Source organism: Pristiophorus japonicus, chromosome 3 (assembly GCF_044704955.1).
Source record: "Pristiophorus japonicus isolate sPriJap1 chromosome 3, sPriJap1.hap1, whole genome shotgun sequence".
NCBI lineage: Eukaryota > Metazoa > Chordata > Chondrichthyes > Pristiophoridae > Pristiophorus > Pristiophorus japonicus.
The window spans coordinates 293,977,096-293,989,171 of NC_091979.1; the positions used below are offsets into that span (position 1 = coordinate 293,977,096).

The 12,076-nt window shown below is 40.0% G+C and overlaps 1 protein-coding gene across 2 annotated transcripts in view; it reads left to right on the top strand.

The window, feature by feature from the left end:
- Positions 1 to 3,662, top strand: part of btaf1 (BTAF1 RNA polymerase II, B-TFIID transcription factor-associated) — a 215,145-nt gene extending 211,483 nt beyond the window's left edge. For both annotated transcript variants that reach the window (XM_070876808.1, XM_070876809.1), the window contains exon 38: positions 2,915 to 3,662. In XM_070876808.1, coding sequence (XP_070732909.1) covers positions 2,915 to 3,055 — 141 coding nt within the window. In that variant the 3' untranslated portion in view covers positions 3,056 to 3,662. The remainder of the gene's footprint in view (positions 1 to 2,914) is intronic.
- The last annotated feature ends 8,414 nt before the right edge of the window (positions 3,663 to 12,076 follow it).

A 12,076-nucleotide genomic window follows, 5' to 3' on the forward strand; every position in this document is an offset into this window, starting at 1 on the left:
GCAGGCACGCACTCTTTTAGGCGCAGGGCCATAGCTCCGCCCCCCCCCCCCCCACTGTGATTGCCATGCCAAGCACTAGGACAGTTCACAGAGCGGGGAGAAAACGGCGATATCTTTTCGGCGCCGTTTTGAGAGCAGAATGTCGGCGCACCTCGGGTAAGTGTGCCGAAAAAAACGGAGGACCAAATTTGGGCCCATAATTTCTCCTGTTTCAGCCTGTGAGGGACCCACGTTTACTTTTGCTAGTATTTTCCTTTTTACATACCTATAGAAGCTTTCACAATCTGTTTTTATGTCTCTCGCTAGTTTACTCTCGTATTCTATTTTCCCTTTCTTTATCAATTTCTTGGTCCTCCTTTGCTGAATTCTAAAATCCTCCCAATCCTCAGGCTTACTGCTCTTTTTGGCAACATTATAAGCCTCTTCCTTTGATCTAATACTATCTTTAACTTTACATGTTAGCCACGGTTGGACCACTTTCCTGTGGAGTTCTTGTGCCTTAAAGGAATGTATATTTGTTATAGATTATGTATTCTTTAAATACTAGCCATTGCTTGTCTACTGTCATACCTTTTAATGTAGGTTCCCAATCTATCTTGGCCAAGTCGCCCCTTATACCTACATAGTTTGCTTTAAGATTTAACACCCGAGTTTCAGATTTAACTAAATCACTTTCAAACTTAGTATAAAATTCTCTCATATTATGGTCACTCTTCCCTAAGGCCCCCTTTACTACAAGGTTATTATTAATCCTTCCTCATTGCACAATACTAGATCTAGAATAGCCTGCTCCATTGTTGGTTCCTCAACATACTGATCTAGAAAACTATCTTGTATACATTCCATAAATTCGTCCTCCACATTATTACTGCAAATTTGGTTTGCCCAGTCTTTATGTAGATTAAAGTCCCCCATTATTATCATATTACCCTTATTACATGCACCTCTAAGTTCTTGATTTATACTCTGTCCTACATGACAACTACTGTTTGGGGGCCTATAAACAACTCCCCCCAATGTTTTCTGTCCCTTGCTGTTTTAGTTCCACCCAAAATGATTCTGCTTCTTGATTTTTGGAGCTAAGATCTCTACTGTCTTTATCCCATCCTTTCTTATCAGGGCTATTCCTCCTCCTATTCCAATTTGCCTATCTCTTCTAAAAGTGATGTGTCCTGGAATATTTAGTTCCCAACCTTGGTTACTTTGCAACCGCGTCTCTGTAATGGCTATTAGATCAAACCTATTAATTTCTATCTGCGCTATTAATTCTTCTATTTTGTTGCGAATGCTTTGTGCTTTCAGATATAATGCCTTTATCTTTGACTTTTTTTCTATTTTTCCCTGATGTCACCTTGGTCATTGATGCATCAGGGAGCAACTCCATAGGAAACAGAAGGCACTGCAACTTCAAACCAGCCCATGGCTTGTGCGCACTTAACCCTAAGAAACCATGCTGTAGGTGCACAAATTGCAGCAAAATATCATCTAGTTTTGGAGATGCAGTGAACAATTGCTTTGAACCTTGCTGAATCACTCAGTTACCTACATACTAATTTAATACTTTCTGCTTCTGTCTTTGGAATTCAGATGCTCAGCACATTGGCGCGGAAGCAAGAATTTAAATTTTAATTAAATATTGAACTTGCTCTGGATCTGTGCATGCAGTAGATAATCTGTTCACTACGGACCTGTTTGATGAAAGTGTTCCATATAACCCAGTAAAGGAAGTATAGATGCAGCTGCTTTGGGGGCTGCACCTTTACATCAGCCTGAGCCATTCATTTCCCTGGCAATGCTAAATATCACAAAACAAGCTTTAGACTCTCAAGTTTTTGTGGGGGTCCAATAGTATTTGATTGGTGCTCATGCTTGTTCAAGCAATGGACATACATAAAGAGTCTTCTCAGTAGTGACATCATTAGACGCCTAGCAGTGAAGAGCCTTGGCCTCCACAGAGGTGAGAAAATAACATGTCATATTTTTGTGGCAATATATTTTTTCAAAATGCAATAGAGGGTACACTTTGGAAGAAATAAAGATATATGTAGATTTTCAAATTTTTATATGATGAGGGTAAGGAAGAAGAACCCTGGATGATGATTCTACAAATCTTGTGTAACACCAGCGTAAAACTTGCTGAGGTATGCTAAGGACCTCTGTGACATGCGCCTAAACCCGGAACTTGCGATCTGTCAAGAATTCTCTGAAACTAAAGGGCCTCCGCAAGCGGAGAGTTGGGCTATTTGCCCAACTCCTGCCCAACGAATGTCCTTCAAATTCTTACGACTGATAAAAACAGGCGTAAGACCTGCTTTTATTAGCGTAAGACTTTTAAAGCACAGAATAAGAAAAAAATTTCAATAATTTAAACATTTAGACCCTTTAAAATATGTAAATTTATTTTTCAAAAAGTTACATTTTTGTTTTAAATAATGAATTAAATTCCATTTTGATTTTAAATGTGATTTTCAAAACAAATTATCTTAAGTGCTTGTGTGTTTTTTGGGGTATTCCCATTCATTCATTATGGTGATTCCAATTACCATAAGTATAAATGGGAATAGTCCTACTCTGATGGGTTGGGCTGGCCTACATGATCCTAGTGATGCGTACGAAGCGCATATGCTGCTGGGATACGTGGGCCTCTATTCAGGCCTTCGCATAGAGACCCAGGACCAGAAGTCTCCAAAACTCCCGAAACAACAGGTACTTTCATAGAATTTTTTGCGGTCGGAGGCACTTCCTGAAGGTAAAACTGCCTTATGCTGTTATAAGAGGAACATTGACCTACTGCTACTTAATTAAAGGACAGGGCTACTTGCTGGTTGTTGCTTATGATCGAGTTGATATATAATGTGTTTTGTCAAGATATCTCCATTTCTGATTACACTATTTAAAAAAAATTTTTTTTAAGGATGGCCAAGAAGATAAGGGATCTGGTTCCACTGAGAAGTCATCTGTGAAAGCGATGTTGGAAAATCTTGGAGAACTTTGGGATCAGCAACAATATGACACAGAATATAACTTGGATAATTTCATGCATTCGCTGAAATAAAATGTACTTACATAATCGCAGCTAAGCCATGTCACTGTCACAGGATTGTTCTGCTGATATTCAGCAAGTTTCAGAGACTTATAATGAAATGCTGAGAATAATGTGTAAATACAGGCATTTGAAAAGAGCGAGCATAAAATGGATATTTCAAAAACCTTTTGGTTCAGAAAAAAGTAGAGCAAATAGTTATCCAGGCTTAGTTATTTGCACTGTTTTACAGTTTTACATTTATTCAGAGCAGATATACTTGAAGCAACATTCTTTGATGTCTTAGGAAACAAAGAACTTGTTGTTGAGGAAAACATTTTCCTATAGTTAAGGAAATTTATGCCATTATGTGACATATGTATGACACAGTAACTTGCTGTACACGAGTGCACAACAAAAATTTGATTTAAAACACAGACCTCCTCCACTTTTTCCACAGTGGAAATTGACTGATTCTTTGCTGCGTATTAGTGATGGCTTTCAATTTACTTGCAGATCTATGATAATTGTAGATGTTAAATAGAAATAACTTTGTACTTGGGTTTAAAAAAAACTTCTGAAATTGAGTATTATAATCCATGGCATTCCTTGGATCGAAAATAAAATTCAGTTGAAAGACCTAATTGCATGAATTTGAATGTGTTGATCACTCTTCAGCATCTACATCATTTACATGTATTATTCATCATTGAGCAATGGGCGTACATTGACAGCTGCAATACTTTATGCTATAAATATTTATTAAATAATTTGGAGGAATCATTGACAAATCAGATTCAATTTATAATAGTAGAATTGATCAATATTAATTCAGGAATATTACAACTCCAGCTTATTTTAAGCTTTTCTCTTTCTATTGCTTTGTTAAATCTATTAATATCGGAATTGAATTGCATCTGTACTTCATCTGAAGATTAATTTTAGATGTTAAATAGAGATAACTTTGTATTTGGATTTACTTAATACACTCTGTTTTGGTTCCCTGCAACGGCACAAGTGATGAGCTAGCGTGGTATAAAAGTGTTCCTCTGAAGCCTCATTCATGCCTTGTTCACTGTTTTATGTTAAGAATTGTGTAGATAATGAGTCACTGTACCAGTTTGATCTGGATTTAACCAGAGGTTAACTTGAGGCCTTTTACACTTGCACAGTGGTTAGAAATGTCTGTGAACTTAAGTATTAATGGTATATACGGTTAGTGTCGCTGCTGTAGCTGTTTCCAGTGTATTTTGGTCTCTGGAGAACAATCTTAATGTAATCTTCCTTTCTTTAAATCTTTGTATTTGGCAAATGTGAGGGTGTTGATATGAAAACTTGGTTATTGTTTTGTAAATCAGGGGTAAAAATAACTTGAAGATTTAATGCAATAAATATTTCACATACAAGGCCAAACAGCAGGACAGTTAGAAAAATTGACTGAAAGATAGATAGATTTTGAGGAGGCTTTTAACGACTGGGTGAGAAGTGGGAAAGCAGAGACATTTAGGGAGAGAGCTCCAGAGGGTTGATCTAGACAACTGAAAGCTCTGACACGCAACTGAAAAACATTGGGAGTTGGAGGATCGGAGGACACCGTCTGGGACTTGGAGCTGGAGGAGGCTGCAGAGCTAGGGTGAAGAATGGTCATTAAGGGATTTATAGGCAAGAACAAAGATTTTGAATTTGGAGCACTAGGAGATGGGAGCCTTTGGAGGTTAGTAAGGATAGGTACAATGACCAAGTGAGACATAGTGTGTGACAGCATTTTATATTTATATTTTTATATATTTTCTGTGTGTGTGTGTGTATATATAAATATAAAATGCTGTCATGTGTGATTGTGTGTATATTGTATATGAACCAAGTTTAAAAAGGGGCAATAATGTGAGAAAGTAGAGAAATAAAAGATATATCTAAGACCCAGAGGATGTAGGAATGGTACATCAAAATACCAGGGGGGGGGGGGGGGGGGGAGGAAAGAGAGAGACATGTGGAGTGAGAATGGAAAATCTGGCAAAGCGGAGAAGGCTCCAGTGGAATATAAAGGAACGTTTACACCAATGGTGTAGACCACCCCGGGGCCCCCTGTGTACTGATAGGGAATCTCCAGTCCACAACATCCCCCATTCCTGCATGCGCTGATACGTGATACGTCCACCCTACATTACCATTACTTGCTGCCAGAGAGAAAATGGAATCTATGGTTAAAGTCTGAAGTTGTTAAAGTCAGTGTTAAGGCAAGTGGGCTGTAAGGTGCCTAGTAGGAAGATGAGGTGCTGTAGCTTGCGCTTGTGTGAGCTTCATTAGAACGGTGCAGGAGGCCAAGGTCAGAGAGGTCCATGTGGGATTCGGATGGAGAATTAAAATAGCAAACGACTAAGTTCAAGGCCACACTTGCAAACGTAACGGAGGTGTTCAGCAAAGCGATCACATCATCCCCATATAGAGGATTGTGAGCAGCGAATACAAGTATATTAGGTTGGAAGAAGTACAAGTAAATTTCTGTTTCACCCTGAATGAGTGTTTGGGGCCCTGGACAGTGGTACTGGAGAAGGTGAAAGGGTGTTGCATTTACTGCACTTGTGGGGGAAGCCTCTGGTGGAAGGGGAGCAGTGTTGGGGATGATGAAAGAGTGGATCAGTATGTCAGAGGGCATAATCCCTTCAGAACGCTGAAGGGGGAGGGTGTGGTCGTGGTATCGTATTGGAAGGTGGTAGAAATGGTGGAGGTAAATCCATCTAATGTGAATGCTGATGAGGTGCAAGGTGAGGACAGGGGGAAACCCCATCATGGTTTTGGGAGAGAAGATAAGGGATGAGGGTGGAAGTGTGGAAAATGGGACAGACACGGTCGCGGGCACTATCTACCGCAATGTAGGGGAATCCTCGGCTGAGGAAAAAGGACATTTCAGACGCTGTGGTGTGGAACGTGGATTCATTAGAGCCTAATGTATTTCTGAGCATAGAACAACTCACAAAAGAAATGGTTTATATTCATCAACACTTTCTAGACTACTTAACTTGCAAACATTTAATCTCCTTTTGAAAAATGTAGTGTTTCTATTTTGAAATTCAATACATCAAAGATTTCATATAAAGTTTTTAAATATTCAGAAGTTTTGATACATCAACATAGTTTTCAAGTACCTTCAACCTTGATATTTGGATTTCTATTTCTGTTAAAGTATTCAAAAAAATTAAAGGAAGGTAGCTAGCTATTGATCATTTTAGATTCCTTTTCCTCATTTGTGAAGTCTCCGTGATACATACTTCCCTCAGGCTAGAGACTGGTTCTTAAGCTTTCATCAGTCTTGTTTTGTAACTGGGCACTGGATAAATGGCTCCCTGATCTTCCCGGGGGGGATGGGGGGGGGATTAGCAAGCCTATGCTCAGCACATCATCCTAAAGTGACTGGGAAACGTGTGATGGTTAGCAAGTACAACTCTGTTCTAGCATTCTGAGAAATGTCACTTGTAATCTTTAATGTTCAGAAGCAAACTATCAAATCTTTCCCTCAAATTAAATGCTTGCTACTGAAAAAATGCTATGGGCTGTACTTTTTAAAAATAAAAACTCATTACGCTGCCTAATGAAATAAACTGGCTTATCTGAATGCAATTAAACCGTGTAGCATTACAATAACTTTTATTGAAACTGCAGTGGGTAAGATAACACCACTAAAATTTATTTTTCATTTCCCTCTAGCAGTTATTCTTGGCACAGTCTGTAGTGCACAGAGGCATTGGCATCTTCATTTAATGTTTGAGAAAATCAGAGCATCTTATTCACCATTATCAATATCCCATTTGTGTGATTGAGCATACCATTGGTTGTCCTCCTTCTCTTCACTTTCAATCTTTTCTCCTGTAATAGCAGGCATTTTTTCTGTCTCTAAGCTCGGCACAGGTTTTGACCTCCGAAGGAGGCTCCTCTTCTGCTATGGTGGTTTAACGAGGAAAGTAGATTCTGGTGGTCTGCTCAGAAAACTAATTTCATATACAGTGACCAATCTGCACAGCCTGCAGGACAGGGATGTTGCCCATCCCTCTCCTCCCTCCGTGTGCACAATCATAGTGCTTGTTAACTAGTACCACTAAGCACCTTTTGAAATTTTGTACTGGACCTTAATTCATAGGCTTGATTGTGGCACATTGTAATTGGGGTCCGGTGGACTCTCATTGATACTCTAAGTTGCCAAATATGTCTCGGATGGTCAGGCCAATTGCCCATGAGTGGAATAACCTTTGTGTTCTACCTCCCCATATTCCTGTCTGGATGCTTTGTGAAAAGTTCTGGGTGCTGAAATGTCTCAGGAAGTGATGCTGGTGTTTAAGCCAGGATCATGCCACCACTAGTGTCTCTGCCACTGACCCTGTTGGAGCTTGTGAGGTTAGTGGAAGTACATCTAATTGGCATAGGGAAGATGAGTGCTGTATCATTACAGGTGCATCTCTGGTACTTGCCTGTTACATGTACCTAAAAACTTTGGCCTCTGCTTGACCATGGGCAGGGGTGTCATGCAGGGCCCTCCCCTGACATTGACCGTGCTCTCCACATTCTGTGGAAGGGGATCCAGATATCTTAGCTGGCCTCAACTCCATCGGTGAAGGCTGATGTACTACATTTCGCCTCGTTCAATGTACCAGTCTCCACTGATACGCTGGTTCCCTAGTGAACCTAAGGAATGTAAACTCCTGCATAATAAGCCACCATTTTATCATAAGGAGCAGACTGAAGTTATGTCTTTTGCTAGGCAGCACCCATTTGGCACCAATCATTAGCCATTTCTGCCATTATGGAGATGGCTTCGCTGTTGATATTGCTATGCCATGCTTCCGATTAAACTTCTGAAGCCAGTCAATGCTTCCTCTGACATCTTGCTGAGCAAATTGAAGCTGTTTGGTATCAGGCTTGTCTTTATTTCATGAATAAAACACCACTGACAGTTGTACTTTGTTCTCTTAAGCTATTTATCATCACTGCTATTTATGAAGATGGGTTGAGTAGGTTGGGCCTATACTCGGAGTTCAGAAGAATGAGAGGTATTCTTATCGAAACATACAAGATAATGAGGGGGGTAGACAAGCTGGATGCAGAGAGGATATTTCCACTCATAGGCGAAACTAAAACTAGGGGTCATAGTCTTAGAATAAGGGGCCGCCCATTTAACATAGGATCATAGAAAATAGGTGCAGGAGTAGGCCATTCGGCCCTTCGGGCCTGCAACACCATTCAATAAGATCATGGCTGATCATTCACCTCAGTACACCTTTCCTACTTTCCCTCCATACCCCTTGATCCTTTTAGCCGTAAGGGCCTTATCTAACTCCCCTTGAATATATCCAATGAACTGGCATCAACAACTCTCTGCGGTCAGGAATTCCACTGGTTAACAACTCTCTGTGTGAAGAAGTTTCTCCTCATTTCAGTCCTAAATGGCTTAGCCCTTATCCTTAGACTATGTCCCCTGGTTCTGGACTTCCCCAACGTCGGGAACATTCTTCCTGCATCTAACCTGTCCAGTCCTGTCAGAATTTCTTCTGAGGTTGTAAATCTATGGAATTCTCTGCCCCAGAGAGCTGTGGAGGCTGGGTCATTGAATATATTTAAGGCGGAGATAGACAGTTTTTGAGCAATAAGAGAATAAAGGGTTATGGGGGGCGGGCAGGGAAGTGGAGCTGAGCCCATAATCAGATCAGCCATGATCTTATTAAATTGCGGAGCAGGCTCGAGGGACCAAGTGGCCTATTCCTCCTATTTCTTATGTTCTTGGAGAAATTGACTACTTTATTTAGCCCTTTGAGATTGCCATTCATTTTGTACCTTGGCAGAGCTCAACCTCATCTTGAGCCACATTGACCATGTAATTGGTGACATTACATAAGAAATAGGAGCAGGAGTAGGCCATACAGCTCCTCGAGCCTGCTCCACCATTTAATATGATCATGGCTGATCCGATCACGGACTCAGGTCCATTTCCCTGCCCGCTCCCCATAACCCCTTATCCCCTTATCGTTTAAGAAACTGTCTCTGTCAAAATTTTTCAATGTCCCAGCTCCTTGAGGCAGCAAATTCCACAGATTTACAACCCTCAGAAAAGAAATTTCACCTATCTCAGTTTTAAATGAGCAGCCCCTTTATTCTAAGATTATGCCATCTAGTTCTAGTCTCCCCCATCAGTGGAAACATCCTCTCTGCATCCACCTTGTCAAGCCCCCTTATAAGCTTATATGTTTTGATAAGATCACACCTCATTCTTCTGAATTCCAACCTACTCAACTTTACCTCATAAGTCAACCCCCTCATCTCCGGAATCAACCTAATGAACCTTCTTTGAACTGCCTCCAAAGCAAGTATATCCTTTCTTAAATATGGAAACCAAAACTGCACGCAGTATTTCAGGTGTGGCCTCACCAATACCCTGTACAGCTGTAGCAAGACTTCCCTGCTCCATCCTCTTTGCAATAAAGGCCAAGATTCCATTGGCCTTCCTGATCACTTGCTGTACCTGCAAACTAACCTTTTGTGTTTCATGCACAAGTACTCCCAGGTACCGCTATACTGCGGCACTTTGCAATCTTTCTCCATTTAAATAATAACTTGCTCTTTGATTTTTATTTCTGCCAAAGTGCATGACCTCACACTTTATACTCCATCTGCCAAATTTTTGCCCACTCACTTAACCTGTCTATGCCCTTTTGCACATTGCTTTTCCTCCCATCTTTGTATGGTCATCAAACTTGGCTACGTTACACTCAGTCCCTTCTTCCAAGTCGTTAATATAGATTGTAAAATAGTTGGGGTCCCACACTGATCCCTGCGGCACCCCACTCGTTACTGATTGCCAACCCGAGAATGAACCATTTATCCCGACTCTCTCTTCTGTTAGTTAGCCAATCCTCTATCCATGCTAATATATTACCCCCAACTCTGAACTTTTATCTTGTGCAGTAACTTTTATGGCATCTTGTCAAATGCCTTCTGTAAGTCCAAATACACCACATCCACTGGTTCCCCTTTATCCACCCTGTTCGATACACCCTCAAAGAATTCCAGCAAATTTGTTAAACATGATTCCCCTTCATAAATCCATGTTGACTCTGCCTGACCAAATTTTGCTTTTCCAAATGTCCTGTTACTGCTTTAATAATGGACTCCAACATTTTCCCAACCACAGATGTTGGGCTAACTGGTCTATAGTTTCCTGCTTTTTGTCTGCCTCCCTTTTAAAATAGGTGCGTTACATTTTTTAAATAGGGACATAATACTTGAGCAACTTCAATTTTCCTAGTGCAGGTGGCAGCTAACTTTGCTGAAATTTTCTTTTGCTTTTGCTTTGCCATTTCGGTCTCATTATTGCAACAGCAAAACAAGCAGCAATTGCAATGGGTGTGATGAATCATGTGCACACGATTGCCATTGATCAAGTTTGTTGTATCCACAAAAAATGTGTGTGGCTCAGAACACCATGTATTGATCCTTGGCTTGGCTTTGCTACAAAGCATCAGTACGGTAAAGAATGGACATTGCAGCCCCCAAAAAATGCTTCACGCTATTTGGGCTTTAGATCAACAAATCAAAGTTAAATTCAATACATGAGGTCTAGACTCTGGAACCCCTTCAAAGCAATCCATGTTTTTTGTTGTCTATCATGATTCGATACATGGAGTCTCCATTATGTTATAGGTATAGATCGAATTTATGCCTGCAGATTCACTCACTGAATTATTTACCATGTGTGTCGTAAGTAGTAAGAGATGGCTTCCCACAGTGAGGGAAATTTGCAGTCATTACAACTCTACTATCTTAATTGCAAGCTGAAGCTGACTGTACTGACTGGTCTGGAATGAAGAATGGTGGGAGTTGCTTGATGAAGGAAATTTACAGTTTAAATATCTAATTGTACATTTCACATCTTATCACTGAATATTAATACTATGATCCAGATTTTTAACTATCAAACTCAAAGACACAGAATTTATTTCTGTTTGGAAAAAAAATCACTGCTGTTTGTTGACTTTTAATTTTCCCCCATGGAAAGACCACCTTTGAATTGCAAATCGTTGCACTGCCACATGGTAATATTACATTGTAGCATACGTGCTAACACTTTCAACCATGTATCAGGTCAAAAGTAGAAATGTATGTAATTATTTGGTGCAGTGTTGGCAATAAAAAGCTGGAGCTTTGCAGCTGACTCTGGAATCCGAGTATGTGTTCTAATTGATATCAATATTAAAGTAAGCTACAAATTAGGAAGTTGGTGACGAGCCCTTATGATAGTAAATGTGGGAAATGGGTAAATAAACAACTTGTGTCCTTTATCCAACTGCTTCAATGTATGTCCTCTGAAGTTGTATAAATGGATTTACATATATATTGCATAGAAGCACATAGCCAGATGTCAAAGGCTTTTCACAATTTGGCAATTTACCAATGATATCTATTTTAGTGCTGAATACCACACACTACTATTTTGCAGCTGTATACTGTATATTCTTTCAGATTCTTGATAACCATTTGAAATTTGGGAGGACTTTGTCATTTTTTTGCCGCTGTCACTTGGGTCTAGATTTACCTGTTTAATGATCTCATTACTTTTAAGAAGTAATTAGCCAATAGGGCTAAAATAGTTTGATTTGTACAATTGTATTGACTTGCAAGTTGGGAAAAAGGGTTCAATAGTGAGTTACTTAAAGTCTATGGTGATTATCCCCATTTTAACAAAATAAATTGAGCTTGTTTTACTATAATCTAAAGTAAGTGTTTAACTTCTTCTTGAATTATTTTTTTTTTAAACATTTTAGTTTCTTCCAAAGGCATTGGGTTGGGGTGTGGTTCTATGGTACTGGCTGATCTCTGGTGTCTCTCCCCATTGGACCATCTTCATGAGCAAGTGGTAACTGGAGAGAAATATCAAGTTGAAGCTCAATCCTGGTATCTGCATGCACAGGTTGTAGCAGAAAGCACTGGATTGCAATCAAGAACGGGAAGCTTAGTTGACAATTTCTTCCCTCCTCCCCCCATTACCTAGAAGTGCTGGGGCAAATTGTA